Genomic DNA, 17,633 nt, shown 5'->3' on the forward strand with positions numbered 1-17,633 from the left:
GTGTGAGATCTGAATGGAGAAAGGAAACTTATGAAATGTTTGAGAATGCTGCAGAATTCTAAGACATTTAAATTAACAGAGGAGAAAAGTTAACTTTACAAGGAAGAAGCTGTTCTAATAGTGACAGCTTTAGTTTTTTTAATAGGAGGCAAGGAAAAGAAAGTGCTAAAGTCTAGAAGAGAAGCTTCAGGTTTAGACAGTTTTAAAAACAGGCCTGCTAGCAAGGCCACCCAAAGACAAAGGCACAGAAAAGGACTTTTACTTTCCTTGGTGACCCTTTGTTATGATTTACTAAGGCACTTTCCAATCTCCTTTCTACTTCAAAAGACCCTGGCTAATTCTATTCCTTCTACTATTTCTTCTTCCCTTTGAGCTGCCAACCTCCCACACACAACTCACTCTCTCTCTCTGTCTCTTTTCTCTTCCCTCCTCTCTCTTTACCACCTCTTCCTTAGACATGATAAAGAGCAAAAACAGGCAGCCACTGTGCTGTTCAGTCAAGTTCACAGCTTATACACAGCTGAAATAAACAACATCACAGCAATATTAACAAGGCAAGGTTTCAAACTCCAGAGTTTGAGGCAAAACCAGACCACAGATTTTTTTGTACCTGCTGTTCCTCAGGTGATCGGAATGCTCCCTTTAAGAGATCGAGGGCTGCTGAAGGGTCCACAAATTTACGGTTTGATCCCATCATCAGAGCAAACAAATACTGAAGCTCTTGCATAAACACAATATTTCTCTTTTCCTGCAGAAACAGCAGTGTGTCTCTTACAACTCTTATTTGGAAAATTAGGACATATTAAGAGAAAAGTTGTCAATGAGCACTTCCTAATTTACATTTCTCCAGATCTATAGCCAAGTGTCAGGTCAAGCTATGCTATAGGTATTCTAGTGAGGTCTATATGGTGATCACTTTAAAATGAGGAAAATCTATGTAGGCACCAGATAAAATATTGTCAAGAAAGCAAAAATGTTTCCTTTCTAAAGCTTCTGCCCTCCTCCTGTTAGGAAAACGCATGTCCAAGGTGAAATCCTGAAGGGTTATATTGCTGGCAGGAAGCCACGTCCTTTAACAAGGACAGACAGAAATCTCTTCTAAGAAGGTACAGGCTTCTGGCATCAAGTCATCTGTTTCGCCTCACCTGACCTGGGTGGTTTATGGAGCAGTGAAGGATGTTGCAAACAGAACAGGTGTTTTTGAATCTCCCACCAGGAGGTAGAAAAGCTGAGGCAGTCAGGGTGACTCACCAATATCTTGTAGCTGTTTTTCTAATTTTATTCCTCAACTTTACATTTTTGCAAACCCTATTCCTTGTCACAAAGGAGGAGACATTGGAAATGAAAACTGCTATTAGCACAAGTCAAACAGCACTACAGTTCTTGGCTTCAGTTAAAAATTGAAAAGCCTTTGGGATGAGGGACTAAACCACAGTGAAGATGCCTTAACACCAACCTACCGTATGACTTGGACAATTTTCAAGTACCTTCTGTGGCAGACTATAACTGAGAACAAGTCTTCGAAACTCAGGCAACTGAAAGAGAGACTGAAATAAAGAAAGAAATGGATTCATAGCCTTTCTTTCAAAGTAAGGGCAGCAAAATAGCATTTATGTTACCTTAGAAGTATGCATAACTGTCAACCTAGTAATGTTACTTGGCTTATGTCTAAGGACAAAACAATGGCCATTCATTCACAGACATTTAGCTGAAAGAATTCTTTCAGGAAAAAACTAGAAACAACCCAATGGCTAATAACAAGAGGAATAGATTACAACAAACTACAGCACGTTTATACGATAGGCAACAATGCAGTCATTAAAATAATATTTAAGAAAATAGTTTCATAAAATGGACTACTACACAAAAGTGAAAATAAATGACTAAGGACTACATGTATCAACAGGGATAAATCTATGGGGTATTCTACTGCTTATATATAAGTTTAATTACAAATAAGAAAATACGATCTATTGTTCAGAGATATAAACAGGTGTGGCTGTCTGTAGAGCAGGGAGGGGTGGAGTGACAGGGGTTGGGCACAACAGAGACCAAGAGTAAAGGGATTTGTGACATTTATTTCTAAAGAAGGGTGGGGAGTACAGCAATATTTACTATTCTCCAATCTTGGTCATATGTATTGTATTTTTCAGAATTTTAACAGCAGATACATCTGGCTGACAGAATTGGGAACAAGGATTCTTTTTATTGCTTGTATAGCATGCTCTTTTCTATGAGTATCTTTTAAAAATCCCTTGAATGAATATAACTCCTTATCCCAACATAGTCCTTAAATGAAAAACCCTCCAAACCTGCACATTGGAAATCTTGGGAACAGTGTCCTGGTAGAAAATAGGCAAAACTTTGCAATCAGAACTAATAAAACCTACTGTTATTGCTATTCTAAAACCCCAGGTAGATCTTACAAGTCAAAGAATCACAGCGGCAGTGTCTGACCAGTGGCCGCCTAGAAAGCACCTCCTCCTGCCTCCCCCTCACTCTGTCACAGTATGGCCCCGAGAGGGCGCCATGGGGCTGGGAGGTGAAGTCAGGTCATGCAGCCATACCCAAGCCCAACCTCTATACTTCCCCGCTCTCTTCTCTTTCCACCTCAGCTGTCCACCAGTACATCTCCAGTCCTCCGGTTTCATTCCTACTTGGCCCACTACCCCATAACATTTTCCAGGTCTAAATTCTCAGTCACTTTACTCCACCTCCTTACCTTCGCCAAAATCTGCCTTTCCCCAGTGAGGCCTATCTTCTTAGAAACTACTAAAGTGTGAGCAAATTTTACTCACATTCCCCAATATTGAGATGCTCCTCTTACATATGCATCCCCTGGGTGCTCCCCATCACTCAATTACATCCTCCTCCTCCTCCTCCAGTTACCAGTTTGGAACTTGAGAATAACCTTCAAGCCCTTGCCCTTTCTTAACCATTCTCATCCAGTAAGTAAGACGTCCCTTGGACTCGGCTTCTGCCATGCTATCTCTAACCACCTCCACCTCATCAGTCCCCACCAACTGCTCTGATCAAAGTCCTTTCACAGCCGGCCTGGTCCACTGAACGTGGAGTCCCACTCCCAGGACTTCCCCGCCACCAAGTGGCTTGCTACACGGGTTTTTCTAGCTATCTTTGCTAAAGAGCAAAATAAATTGCCTGGCTCACGGAAGACTATCAGCTGGTACCAGTTATTCCTCTTCCAAGTACTGCGATCCTACCGGGTGGCTTCACTTATTATCAATCTATGGGACATCCTCTGCCTTCAGAAAAAATCAAAGTCCAACCTCTTCTCTCTTCCACCTAACAATGGGGCCCACATCACTATCACTTCCCCTGCAGGTGACTGCAGCTGCCTCCACATTAGGTCTCTCCATTTGTATCCCTGCACCTTCCTTCATCTCCCTCACAGGGGCCAGAGTGAGTCTTTTAAAACTCAGGGCAGAGTTCATCAATCCTCTGTCAGAACCTTCAGTGACCTCCTATTTCAGAATAAAAGGCAAATTATCTCTTAATCTCATCTCCAGGGACAGCACAGGACACAATGATGCCCCTGAACACACCAAGTCTATTCCGACCTCAGCGCCATTATTCTGTGTTTTTCCCTACCTGGAATGTTCTTCCCCCCTTGCCTCCTGCTAGACATACAGTAGGTCATAGCTAATATTTATTGAGGAAACACAGGTACATTCATTCAGCCCAGGAAAGGGTTGGTTTCTCAAGCACCTTCTTTCCAGTGACACATTCCTCCACTCCATCGCTAACATCCAAGGCCTGACCCCGGAAATGTCAATACCTACCTAGAAAGCTGCCAATCCCCAGAGCACAAATTCAGAAAATCCCACTCTTGAACCCCAACCTGTCTTCAGTTACCCACAAGACATTTGTTCTTCGACTGTCTCAAGAACCTCAGGAAACTCACCTCTTTCCTTTCTTCTAAGCACCAGTTCCTTCTTATCTACATTTCTCTATTTGAGCTTTAATTCCATGGACTTTAACTGTCTTTCATTAAATTCTCAAACTTCCCTTTTGTCATTTCATTGTACCCAGCAAGTCCTCAAACCTAGACATTCTACTAACATTCTACTAAGGGTTTCAGAGTGCTGCTAAGAGAACATTCTGATAAAAACAGGACATATTGATATTACTATTCACTTAACATCAACAACTGCAAATAGATTTTCCATTTTTTAGAAATCCTACTATTGTATTCTGGTGCCAGCTGACTTTCCCACTGTCTACAATGATTTTCCACTTCCACTCCCCTTAAACCCAGACTCTGTCACTTCTCTGCTCTGTCTCAAAAAATGGCTACTTATTTCACAAAGGAAAAATTTTGACTATTAGAAACTATTTCAACTCCACCTTGCAGTCTTCATTTCTTCCTCCTCTTTTCCCCCATTACTCTCCTGTCCATTTCCTATTTAAGGCTACGCCCTACATGTCCTATATCCCTCCCATTCATGCTTTCTCAGAAACCTGTCTCAGTTGTCCCCTCTACCTGCTAGCTCTTCTCAACATCTCTCATAGGAGTGAAGGCTGTGGGGGTGCCCTCCCACATTCTATTCCCAATACACATGTCAGTGAGCCTCTGAAAATGCAGGTAGGATTATATTACTTCTCTTCTCCAAATCTTCCAGTATTTTCCCGCCTCATACACACTTCCTAAATTTTTATTGTCACCACCCCAGCCCCCAACCCCAGCTCTACCACCTTTCTGACCTTATTCCTTTCCATTCGCCACCCAATTACCCCATCCTTACTTGCTGTTCCCTCTGTCTGCAACATTCAGTAATTACATGAAATGTTCTTTATGTAATTACATGGCTCATTCCCTTGCCTCCTTCAGGACTCAACTCAAATGCCCACCTTATCAGAAAGGCCATACTTAACACCCTATATAAATAGCACCCCTTCTCTCTCTAGCTGAACCCTCTCTTAACTGAACCCTCCCTAGCTTTGACTCATTTGTCTTTATGGCACTTATCACCACCTGATATATATTCTGTTTAGTGTCTGTCCCAGAAAGGTATGGGCTTTGCTTTATTCACTGTTGCCCCAGCGCTAAAATAGTGCTAGACATAGAGTAAGCTAAATGAGTCCAGGGACTTTATGTGTGAAAAGGGAGAATTCCATTTTTGAGTATCAGGTGCCATAATGGAGAAGACTACAGGAGAGGAAGTGTCACTCTGTGGCCAGTGTAAATTTAAGATGCCCATAGAGGCAACACCCCCTACAGAAACTCACCCACTCTCTTGGTTTTATTACCATCTACATGCTACTAATTCCCGGAATTGTATCTGTGTCCAGATCGTTGTAATGTACTACAAATCCACATAGTCAAAGGCCTACATGCTATCTCCACATGGCAACTCAAACTCAGCATGTGTAAAACTGAACTGAAATCTGACTCTTAACTGAAAGTACTCTTAAACACATACCCAAATGATGCCTTCTCCCAAAGTGTCAAATGGCACTGCCATCCACCTTTCACCTGGTGACTCAAGCTAGGAACCTTCTGTCTTAACCATTTCTGCATACATCCTCTATTTTATCTTTCCAACAAATCCTGGAGATTCAATCTCCTAATGCTGTGGGAATGTTCCACTTCTCTCCTTCACGGCTTATGCCATTTCTCCACTCCAGGCCACCATACACTCCTGCCTGGACACCTACGATAGCCTCTCAGCTCCTGATTCCTCCTTATTGACACTTACTGTACAGTAATACAGTATTCAGTAAATGCTAATTTAAAACATGTATTCAACAAATAACCATCATAGGAAATTTTGCTTTTTATTACTTGATTGAGACACCAAAGCACCTAAATCCAACACACCAAAAAAAGCAACTAAAACTGCTGCACCTCCCCCTGCAGTGACCCTCAGGGCTAATGGCTGTTGCCATGGTCCCTGAGGTCTGGCGTGGGCAAGGAACCATGCGCGCAGGGGGAGAACAGCAAACTCCCTAAGATGCAGAGAAGCCGAATGCCTGCCAAGAGATAACAACCACCAGAAGCTGCCACAAAGATGATTAAAAGAAATGCTGACCACCTGGAACCTTATCTCGCTTTCTCAAGGCCCACAAACTTTATTCTGCTACAACTGTCTCTCTAAAATCTTTCCTTTTTCTGGTCATTGAATGCTAATTAAAAAACATACGTAATTTAATAATTAGGCTAATGCAAATGAAACATTACTAAACACTGTGTTATAATAGAATTGTTAGTTTAATAATCTTTCTATTATGTGCTTAACTTTAGTACCTTTGATATTAACTGCATTATAATATAAATTCACCCATGACAATTAATTATGAGTAAACATAAGTAGGTAGTAGTAGTAGTAATTAGTACAAAAATATAGAAAGAGTTAATAGCCTGTCTACTTAGGAATGCAGCTAGGTCCAAATGTATTTTGGACATAAATCACTGCCCTGTCAACGATAAGCTAAACCTATGAGCAATCTAATTTCTTTGATGTTCACTAATCCTATGCCTTTAGAAAAAACATATATATACTGACCACTGACTAAAATAAAGTGCACTCAAATTTACACTTTCTGGAAGTGTGTCTGCTTTAACCAAATCCCTGACCACCCTGCGCAGTCTCTCAACCCTGAGACGGCCTCATCGTCTATTGCTGTGCTGGTCCGCGGCATAAAACACAATGCTGTGGGTAAAAACCCCCAGCCTTCTATGTCTCCATTTTTTTAAAAGCTGTGTTTCTCACATTTCAGTTTAGAAAGTTAAAAAATTATTTCCAGAAGACACATTCATCTCTTAAAAATATCATACCTGAATAACAGCACTAAACCAACATGTATTGCCAACGTTTTTCAGCCCAACTGGCCAACCATCAACTCGCCTCCAGTCATTGGGATTGGGGTTCTCTCCCCAGACTTCACAGCGTTTTCTCTTTGAGCGTTTAGTTTCAGCAGAAGTTGCCTCATGCATCCTATATTGGGCCAATATCACACACATCAAAAAAGAAAGAAGTTAAAGAACAGACATTATTCAAAATGCCAGATAAACTACTTACAGGGTAATTACTGGCAATCTAGTAACTCTTAAGATTATAACACAAGTGAAAAAGCAAGATTTAAACACAGACTTTAATCCTCCTGTAACAGAGATTATTACTAATAAGGCTTAATATGGAATTAAGTTGAGATCTGACACAATTTATGGCAACCAGAATAAAAGTTTTAGATTCATAACAGTGCCCTATGTCAGACATCACCCTTCCAAGAGGCAGGAGATGCCTGCTGCTAAAGATAAGAATGTCCAAATTGCCTAACACACAAAAGTGGCTCTGGAAAACAAAAACAAAAAAGTAACTTAGTAGTTTAAGGGAATACTCTTGTCCAGAAATTGATTGGCTTCCATTGGAATTAGATGTTTATGAACAATACCAGATGCAATATCTGGTATAGAAACAATACCAAATTCATACCAATTCACAAATTATATCCCCTGGTCACTACTGAGACAGTGAAGTTGAGTGATGCTTTCATTTTCAAACAGCCAACAACATAATCCTCAAAGTTTATAAAGGTCCTAAATTTATAAAGAAAATCCTTATTTATGTGACTAACATTAGGAACTTTTTCCCCTTAGTGATTATAATACCTTGCAGCTTCTATTCAATGGCCATAGGTTGCAACAAGAGGCATATCATACTTGACTTTTTCAAAAGTGAATAAAAGAGTAATAAGTAAGTTAATGTGAATTTAAATATTTTCCTAAAAAGAAATTTTATTCAAGCACAACTAAAAGAACTTGGCTGAATTGTCCACTGGTGGCATCATAGAGCCCAATTACCTTTGATCTACACACTAACACAGGGAGCAAGTGAAAGGTCCATGCAGGAGGCCTGAATGCAGGAGCCAACCAGGAAGCCCACCTGGGGGGCAGGAATGCGGATACCTGCCTGGAGGACTCAGACAATGAGCCTCCCCCCTCCCCCTACGAGTCTCATCTCAGACAAAGAACCTCTACCTGCCCTACAAACTTTTCCCGCCATAGGAGCCCAACTACCCACCTGACCTCTCCTCACCCTATAAAACCCTGCTTCCCCCTAACAACGTGCGTGACTCCACTGACCCCCGCCTTGGGTCTGTGAGGTCCGCCCGGGGCGCAATAAACTTTCCCTCCCTTTGAGAAATTTAGCCTGGCTCTCCTTTTCTTTACCGCGCCGAACCTTTCAGCAAGGATTTATAAATTAAATCAATAACCTGTTAACATCTCTTCCATCAGCTTGAATTTTGGGGGACTCCAGTAGACTCAAAGCAATGGCAGCCTGAAGATCATCTTTGTTATCATGAGTAAGGTCTATAACTTCTAAAAAATAAACAGAAATTTAATTAGTGTACATACAGGAAACACTGCCCTTCTGACTATGTGAAACATTCACAAAAGTAGAAGTACTCTCTCATTCTCTTTACAATAGCTCATCTATGAAATAACAACTTTATTACTCTATGCCAGGGTCAAATTGTTATAGAGCCACCCCGATATTAAACGGGTTCCTGGCTGTGGGTCCTCACCCGCGCGCTTTAAAGGGACTTATGAATACTCTACTACAGACACACACAAAAGGGTTAATAAAAGGTTTATTTACAAGAGAAAAAGAAATAAGGAAAATGTACAACTCAGGGAGAAAATAGGGAAATAAAGTCTTTAATGCGTCCTACCCGATCCGACGACCTGGAAACCCAAAGTCACTCTCAGAGCTGACCGGATGCTGCGAGCTGGCCGAGAGCCCAAAAATGGAGAGCCCCCAAAGCCCACGTGTCTGCCTTTTGTATCCACCTGGCTGCTTAACCCCACCCTCAGGTCCCAGCCACCTTCCCTTTGGTGGTGATGGGATTTGGAGTTCCCAGTGTCTTTGGCTTTGGCCTGGGGTGGGCGTGGAGTCCACAAAGCCTGCATGGAATTTGCTTTGGGACATCCTTTTCCCCCTAACAAAATGAATAGCTTATAGCTACTCTGTAACTTAATGTTATAGGACAGGGAGAGGGGCAGCCCAAACCCCGCAAATCTGCCTATTCTATGTAGGGTTCTGCCATCGGCCGCATCAACACAAAACATATGAGACTTTAATGGGAAGGAACTTTAATTAGGAAACAATACAGGAAAGGCAAAGAGTCTAGTTTCTAAATGAAGTACCCAAAGTTACCCGTCCCCTCGTGGGTAAAAGTCCATCCAAATGGGATTGGCCCAGAGCAAGGCCCGAAAGCCTGCCACAAGTCTAAAGCATCTTCCAGTGGGGACCCACAGAAAAGGGCCAGAAACAACCAGACAAGCCCGGAAGGAAAAGAGTAAAATCAACATCAAGATAAAAGCTGCCATTGTCACCTCCCCACGGGTCTCACCCACATCTGTGTCACCCAGTCCATGACCAAAAGACAAGCGCAGTTTCTTCACGTGTCTCCTGGCTCCATCCTGCTTCCTTCCTCAGTCTCTTCTGTAGCTTCTCCTCTTCCTGCTCAGCTCCACCCTCCCTTGGGTGGGGCAGGGAGCCTCCCCCTTTCCTGGGGACCACCCTGTTACATTAAGACTAGCCAATAGTAAAGTAACAAGCTGTTACAATGCAATGAATCTAATACCTTCTACAGTCTTATTTCACAGTCATAAATATATCACCTATAGGTTAAATAGTCTCTTTATATATCACTGTAAAACATCAGCTAAGTATCAAAGATTCATGGAATAGATATTTCAGTCTCACACAAACTAGTCTAGAGAACTGAAGACATAATCAACTCATTTTACAAGGTCAGCATAACACCTTCATATATCCAAGCCAGTCAAGAAGTATAAGGAAGGAAAAAATAACAAACTCACACATGATCACAGGTGTAAAAAAACTAAACAAAGTATTTAGCAAATAGCATCTAATAATGTACCAAAAAGAAACCAAGTTGACTTTACTGTAAGAGCTAAATATTGAGTTAACATTAGAAAATTGTAAAATTCACTATTTTAACAGTTAAAAGAAAGATGATCATCTCCATAGACACAGAAAGAGTATCTAATAATACTCAACCTCTGTTCATGAATAAAAACTCCAAGCCAACTCTGAAGAGACAAGAACATTCTCATCTTGAGAAAAAAGCAGCCATGAAAAACCCACAGCAAACTTTACACATAATAGTAAAAGAAAACACATTACTTTTAAAACCACGATGAAAACCAAGATGTCTACTATCAAGGATTTTAGTCATCGTGGTTCTGGAAGTTCTGACTAGTATAATAAGGAAAGAAAATCTAAAACTATAAGACTGGGGAAAAAGGAACAAAGCAGTGTCATAATTCGCAGATACAGGGAAACCTAAACTAATCTATGGAAAAGTTCAAATTAATGTGAGGTGGTAAGACAGAAGACCGATGTTCAAAAGTGAAGTCAACACATGAGCAGTGATGAACACAATTTAAAAAGGAAAAGAAAAAAAAAAACAAACAAAGGATATAAAACTGTAGTAATCAAGAGTAAGCTACTGGCATAAGGACACAGAGGTTGACAGAACAGAACTGAGATTCCAAAAATACACCCTGACATTTATAGTCAGTTAATTTTTAGCACAGGTACCAAGACAATTCAGTAGAAAAAGAAGATCATTTCATTAAGTGGTGTTGAGGAAACTGGATATCCACACGCTAAAGAATCACTTTTAATCCCTACTTCACACCATCTAGAAAAAAGAATTCAAAGTGGATCAAACCCTCAAGGTAATAAACTATAAGACTCTTAGAAGGAAAACAGGTGTAAATCTCTGTGACTGTGGACTAGGCAATGGCTTCTTAGAGCTGACACCCAAAGTGTAAATAAAAAAGAAAAATCATTTTCACATCATCAAGTTAAAAAAACCTTTGGGTTTCAGTAGACACCATCAACAAAATAGGACAACCCGCAGAATGGGAGAAAAAAATTGGCAAATCATGTATCTGATAAAGTTACAGTATATATAAAGAAACTCTAGCAACTAAAGAATAAAAAGACAAATAGACCAAATTTTTAAATGGGCAAAGAATCTGCACAGAAGGTTCTCCAAAGAAGATATACAGATTGATAATAAGTGCATGAAAATATGATCATTAGTCATTAAGAAATACAAACCAAAATCAAAATGCGATAACACTTCACTCCCACTGGAATTTCAGTTATCAAAAATGAAAATGAGAAATATCAAGAATTGGTGAAAGTGGAACCCTTGCACACTATTGGTGGGATTATAAAATGGTACAATTGCTATAGGAAACAGTGTAGAGGTTCCTCAAAAAATTAAAAACAGAGCCACCAGATGATCCCGCAATCTCTCACTTTCAGGTATATACCAAAGGAATTTAAAGCATAATCTGGATGGGATATTCACATACCCACATTCAGAGTAGCCACGAGGTAGAAGCAAACCGAATATCCACTGAAGGATAAATGGATAAACACAATAGGAAGGAAATTCTGACACATGCCAGGTGTGTCAGATAAACTTTAAACACATTATGCTAAATGAAATAAGTCACAAAAGTCACAAAGGACATGATCCCTCTTATAGGAGGTACTTAATCAAAATCAGAGGCAGAGGGCCTCCCCTGGTGGTGCAGCGGTTGAGCGCTGGACTGCAAGGCTGCCCACAGCCTCTGCAGCGCTGGTTTGTTCCCAGGCCACCGGCGAGGGTCTCACCAAAAAAAAAAAAAAAAAAAAAAAAAATCAGAGGCAGAAAGTAGAATAGTGGTAACTAATGTAGAATAGAGGTAACTAATGCTGGAGAATAGGGGCAAAGAGTTGCTTAATGGGTAAAGAGTTTCAGTTCTGCAAGATGAAAGATTCTGGAGATCTGCTTCACAAAAAATGTGAATACACTTAACACTACTCAACGTATACCTAAGAATGAATGGTTAAGGTGGTAAATTCTATGTGTTTTTTAAAAGTAATTTTTAAAAATTTCAACTAATAAATTACAAAGTAATGATAAACTATTAGCATTTTGAAATCCCCAATAAAATCTCAGGAATGATTACCAATGGCTACTGGAGATACTAGGTGGAGAATTAAAAATAAATCAACCTGACAACAGTTGAACACACCCATCATTTTAACAACACAAAGAGGTCAATCAGACATTACTTGCTTCATGATTTGACAAAATAGAAAGTATACACACATGACCTATGACCCAGTCATGCCAGTTAAGCTTCCAGGTTTATAGGAAAGACGAGGGACAGAAAAATCCACTGAAAGATACCACAGGGAACGTAATCAGCAAATTTCAGAAAACGTGAAACTTGACAGAACAAAGGACCTGATTTCTTCAGACACGAAGGAAAAAAAGAGGGTGAATTCATAGATTAAGAGTCTTAAAAGACACTTCAAGCATATTTAATGTTTAACATTTTCATTAATCTCATAAGCCAACTATAAACATACTGTCAATAAGAGGACAATCAGGAAAATTTCTATTTAATGAGAAGAAGGAACTGTTAATTTTTAAAGTGTGAAAACATTCTTGCAGTTATGAAAGTTCTCTTTCAGGTATCTTAAAACAAAAAGGCTAAACACAGAATTGTCATTTCACCTAGCAATTCCACACCTAGGTATGTATCCCAAAGAACTGAAAATGGAATCTCAGTGACACAGAATGGAAGAAATGAACACTCTAACAACACAAACACAGAGCTGATACAGCGGTTAAGTATCACCTTTTTAATAAAAGGCATTGGGACTACCGAGTCATTGTTGGATGGAGAGGAAGAATGCCTTACCCTCTCCCCGCAAAAAAATCCACTTCAGTAGATTAAAGATTTAAATGTAAAAACCAAAACGTTACCACTATGATTTGCGGGTGCAAGAGTTCTTAAACTAAAAGCACAACCAAAAAAAAAAAAAAAATTGATAAGTGAAATTATAGTAAAATAATTATTTAATTCATCATAGTAATGTGAAAATGTAAGTTACCAACAGGGAGAAGATACCTGCAACTCACAAATCCAGAAAAAAATGGGTTACTATTCAGAATATCAATAAGAGACATGTTGAGAATAATAGCAAGAAAAAGATTAATAAGGTAACATCAAGAATCAATAACAAAGAGGCAAACAAATAGAAAAACCAAACAGAAGACATGAAGAGAAATTTTACTTACAAGAAAATAAGAATGACCAACAAGGAAACATTCAATCTTATTCCTAATTTTAAAAATTCTAATTAAAAACAGTTATCATTTCATGTCAAAAAGATGGCCAACAATTTTACAATCGAACAAGTTTGAGAGCAATAGTTACCCTCAAACCCTCTCAGTGGGAGTACAAATGAGCAAAAAAATCATTCTAGAAAATGTCAGTATGACCTTTAGAAAATGGAAACCAATTTACATCATCCCTCTGATCCAAACTTTCTAACAGCTACTCATCTATGTCAACATAAAAGCCAGGCACTTAGGAAGGCTCTGCGTGATCTGCGTGCGTTGCCACTATGGCTTCACCTTTTACTGTCCTCTTCATTCATTAAGACTCAGCGCTGCCTCCCTCTGCATCTTAAGCAAGCCAAGACATACTCCTTATATAGCATCTCAGATCCTCAAGTGAATTATTTCCGCACCTCCCTCGAACCTTCTCAAAAGGTCCATCATATTTCAAATCTACCCCATCACTCCTTTTTCTTCCTTTCTTTCACTCACTCTTCTCTATTGTACTAGTCACTTTTTAATATACTATATTATTTATTCATTTTACCTGTTGATTTCCCCCTAAGAAAAAAATAAGCTACATGAAGGCAGGGATTCTTGCTTCCTTTGTTCATCTCCAGTATCTTAAGACAGTGCTTGGTATGAACATACTAAGTACTTACTAAGTAAGTGCTGAAAGAATGAAGGAATGAATCCATTTAGGTGCTTAGAATTGAGCCTGGCACATAGTAATGGTTCAATACTTAGCTATCAGTATCATTATCATCAAAGGGCTGTAACCGATAGGAAACTCACATACACCCATCCCTTATCTTCTGCTGGTTCAGAGCAGGATCAAGACAGGATAAACCTACTTGCTAATACTTCTTTGCTGGTAGCACTTCCTTCTACTTCGGATGGTTCTGTGGCAACAGTGTCTTGACTGGGCTCCTTCACTCTTTCATCAGTGAGAAGGCTGACTGCCTGAGTGATGTCACCATTACTGGCCTAAAAGGAGGGAGAAAAAGAAATTTCAAAAGTAAAGCATCACAGCATTTGAAATTAGTAGCAAGTTATTGTTTGGGTTGTAATGGCTTACTACTCTGCTGATACACTGATTAAGTAGAGGCATAACTCTAGGGTACAAAATAGGAAAAAAAGATATGCTGAAGGATATGTAAATCTAATAGGTTTAAGTTTGTATCAAACTAGTTGTCAGAAAGGAGTGGCCAGGGTGATTACCCATAACATGCAAAGAAGGAGGAAATCTTGCTGGTGATTTATTCTCACTGCTTTGGATACCACTACTCTTTGATGTTACAGAATACCTAAAGCAAAATATATCAAAAAGGGGATCGACAACACAGATTCTAAATGAAGTCATCTTCACAATGAAAATGTCAACAGTTACCATATTCTGTGGTGGTGACCACTCTTTTATTGGTATTTAACTTTTTATTAGGCGGTACTTTTAATACCTACAACAGTAGAGAGAATGTATAATTGAACTCCATGTACTCATCACTGAGCCGCAACAAAGATTAAGCCGGGGTCAGTCTTCTTTGACCTATTCTGCCTACCCTCTCCAAGACATGAAGCAAACCTTAACCACCTTATCATTTCCTCAGTCAACATTATCTTAAAAGAAAAACAACCCATAATTCTAGTATCATAGAATTTTCAATACCAACAAGCAACAAGATTTTTAGTATCAGGGGCCTCCCTGGTGGTGCAGGTGGTTGAGCGCAGCGCTGTGAAGCTGTATGCAGCCTCTGCAGTGCCGATTCGATCCCCGCCAGCCACATGGAGATACCCACGTGGCGCAGCAGATCTCTTCTGTCTCGCCTGCTGCTCTCCCCAGCAGTGTGTTTCAGTCAGTCTGTCTGTTCCCCGCTGTCTTTGATAAATCCTCTCACCCTCCTGCACATCTGGCCTATACCCCAGTTCTTGTGTGAATAAATAAATCTTTAAAAAAAAAAAAGATTTTTAACATCAAATAACTAGCTCAAACTTCCCTGACTCAAATATTTTTTAGTTTCAGGATCTATATATGGTTTATATGGATGCAGATGGTCAATGTTTCTTAAATCTCTTTTACCCTCCCGGGTTTCCCACTCAAGGAGCCTCCCCCACATTCTTCCCCACACACACCCTCCCTCCCTTATAATTTATATGTTAAGCTACTGGGTGTCATTTGACCTGTAGAGCTTCTGTCCCTATATGCGCAATCATTTTGTAATAAAAATAGCTTGAGCTGATATAACTATTACATGGACAACTGTTTTAAGGTCTGTTGACTAACAGAGGCCTTGAAACTAACCTTCAGAGCTTCATGAAGAAAGGAAGGGTCCTGAATGCCTGTGATTTCTCTCAGTTGATTTAACAGCATTTGGCAGCTCTGTATTTGAGAAACAAACAAACAAACAAAAAAAAACCCACAGACATCTGTCAGTCAGCACATAAACCTGAATAAATTTAAAGCAGCAGCACAAATAATCACCTTGGATAAACAGGCCTGCATTTTTTATTTTAAAGAACTGACAAACTCCAAGCAACAAGGTGCTGACACTCAGACACACTGGAAAATGCCAAATCCAAACTCTTTTAAAAGCTTAATCATGGAAAATGTCTTGGGCACTTATGTAAGAAATACGAGTAAAGAGTAAAACTACAGCTATATAAGACATTTAAATGTAATGTTCTCGCCTTAATGGACACTTAGGTTGCTTCAAGATTTTCTTTCTGAACAGCACATAGGCAGGTCGTAGAAGGAGTCCTGGAATTTGCAGGGATGTGAAGATGAGCTATTTTAAGCTTCTCTGCACATGCCATTTGTGTGAGTCATTTTTCATTAACAGTAAGTTTCCAATCATGTAATTAACAAATGACACCGCCAACGTCACATTCAAAGTTTTAGGTCTGATGGCTTGAAAAGAAGTACAGATAAAGCTACAATGTCCTGAATTATAAATAAAACTGCAGAGGGCATGGACCCTAGAATGTTTTTGTCTTCATTAATCTGAATCATAAGAAAACCAATCGTGCTAACTAAAACTACCACAAGATTGGTTTATAACTTCTTTGCTGTCTTAAAATTCTTTACCGGACCATTTCAGCTTGTTTTGCACAAAGACAAGAGTTAACACAAAATACCTATTTACAAGTAAGTTCAATGTAAACTACCACAAACAAATGAAGACAATGATCTTTTAGATGAATATTGGAAATGAAATAGTTCAAATTTAATTCAGTGAGCTCAAATCTAATTTATACTATTCCTCAGGTTATTGTAGAATTAAGCCCCCTTTCAATACTTGATGTTTCAGCGTGAATTATCTTTCAGAGGAGAGGCAGCCCGCACGTACCACCAGCTGCAATAGAAGCAGTATCCTATGTTCTTCAACAGCTGAGTGCCCAAGGTAACACTTAAGCACCACACAACTAGAAATAACTAGCTGAAACATCCCTCTATCATCTCTGGAAAAGCATCAAGTCTTTTTGTTCAAGTCACAGGCCACAGTCATAGGCTTGAAATGGAACTTGACCCTGCTGAGACCAGCAGTCTTTGAGGCTAGGAGTCTTGTCAAAGGCAGTCACTGCCTGTAACTGGGAGAGTGACTTATCGGACTAAAAAAGGCATGCAGATTTAGCTTTGGCAAAGGTTGAAATGTAGAAGCACATGATTTTTAGAAAAATAAAGCATTAAGTTTTTTCCAAAATAATTCTAATTCCATTTGGTTTTATTGTGTAAAGGTGTATCAGTCTATATATCTTAATCATATATGATTTTCTAAACATCAAAGTAATATACCCAGAAAAAAAGTTGAATTAACAACTGGGAGGGAGAAGTGAGTAGTACATCAACCCTAAACTGGGACCAAGATAGTAACAATGAGATAATCACACCTTTACCACAAATTACTCTGTACATCAATTGACACTTAGGATTCACAGAAATTTTCAAGGTTTGAAAAACTAACACACACTGTTTACATTTAGCTAGGTACTGTTCTAAATACTTTAAGTGTATTAGCTAATTCAACTTATTTAGCTCTCACAGCAAACCTGTGAGATAGATATTATGTCCATTTGACAGAAAACTTAGACATTAGAGAGGTTAGGTGACTTACACAAGGTTATGCTAGTAAGGGGTGGAGCTGGGATTTGACCCCTGGCTGCCTGACTCCAGATTCTGCATTCTAACCACTATGCCATGCTGTATCTGAGAAGACAAAGAAAACAGGCAAGAATACCTATTAAATGCAAAACAAGGAAAATATTTTATTCTTGTATTTTGACCTTGATCTTCATATCTTAACTAGTTTCTTATTATTATTTTTGTCTACCGTTATATAATCACAACTTTGATTACTCAGCAGTACAATCCATTCTTAATAAGCTAAGGTAAATACTCATTTGACTGTACCTATAAGGTGCCATGGGTTATAAAAAGCACCATTCTTTTATGC

At 39.3% G+C, this 17,633-nt stretch overlaps 1 protein-coding gene across 19 annotated transcripts in view; it reads right to left on the minus strand.

Annotated features, from left to right (window-relative positions):
- The window catches only part of USP28 (ubiquitin specific peptidase 28), a gene marked incomplete at both ends in the record, with an annotated part of 55,573 nt that overhangs the window by 25,582 nt on the left and 12,358 nt on the right, over window positions 1-17,633 (minus strand). For 9 of the 19 annotated variants that reach the window (XM_084250794.1, XM_084250788.1, XM_084250803.1 and 6 more), the window contains 6 exons: window positions 611-748; window positions 1,461-1,547; window positions 6,797-6,956; window positions 8,236-8,341; window positions 14,040-14,172; window positions 15,485-15,562. In XM_084250794.1, coding sequence (XP_084106920.1) covers window positions 611-748; window positions 1,461-1,547; window positions 6,797-6,956; window positions 8,236-8,341; window positions 14,040-14,172; window positions 15,485-15,562 — 702 coding nt within the window. Of the gene's footprint in view, window positions 1-610; window positions 749-1,460; window positions 1,548-6,796; window positions 7,039-8,235; window positions 8,342-14,039; window positions 14,173-15,484; window positions 15,563-17,633 lie in introns of those variants that run through there. The other 10 variants (XM_084250796.1, XM_084250791.1, XM_084250804.1 and 7 more) reach the window with 4 other exon arrangements.

This window comes from Talpa europaea (genome assembly GCF_964194135.1).
Source record: "Talpa europaea genome assembly, chromosome: 12".
Taxonomy (NCBI): domain Eukaryota; kingdom Metazoa; phylum Chordata; class Mammalia; order Eulipotyphla; family Talpidae; genus Talpa; species Talpa europaea.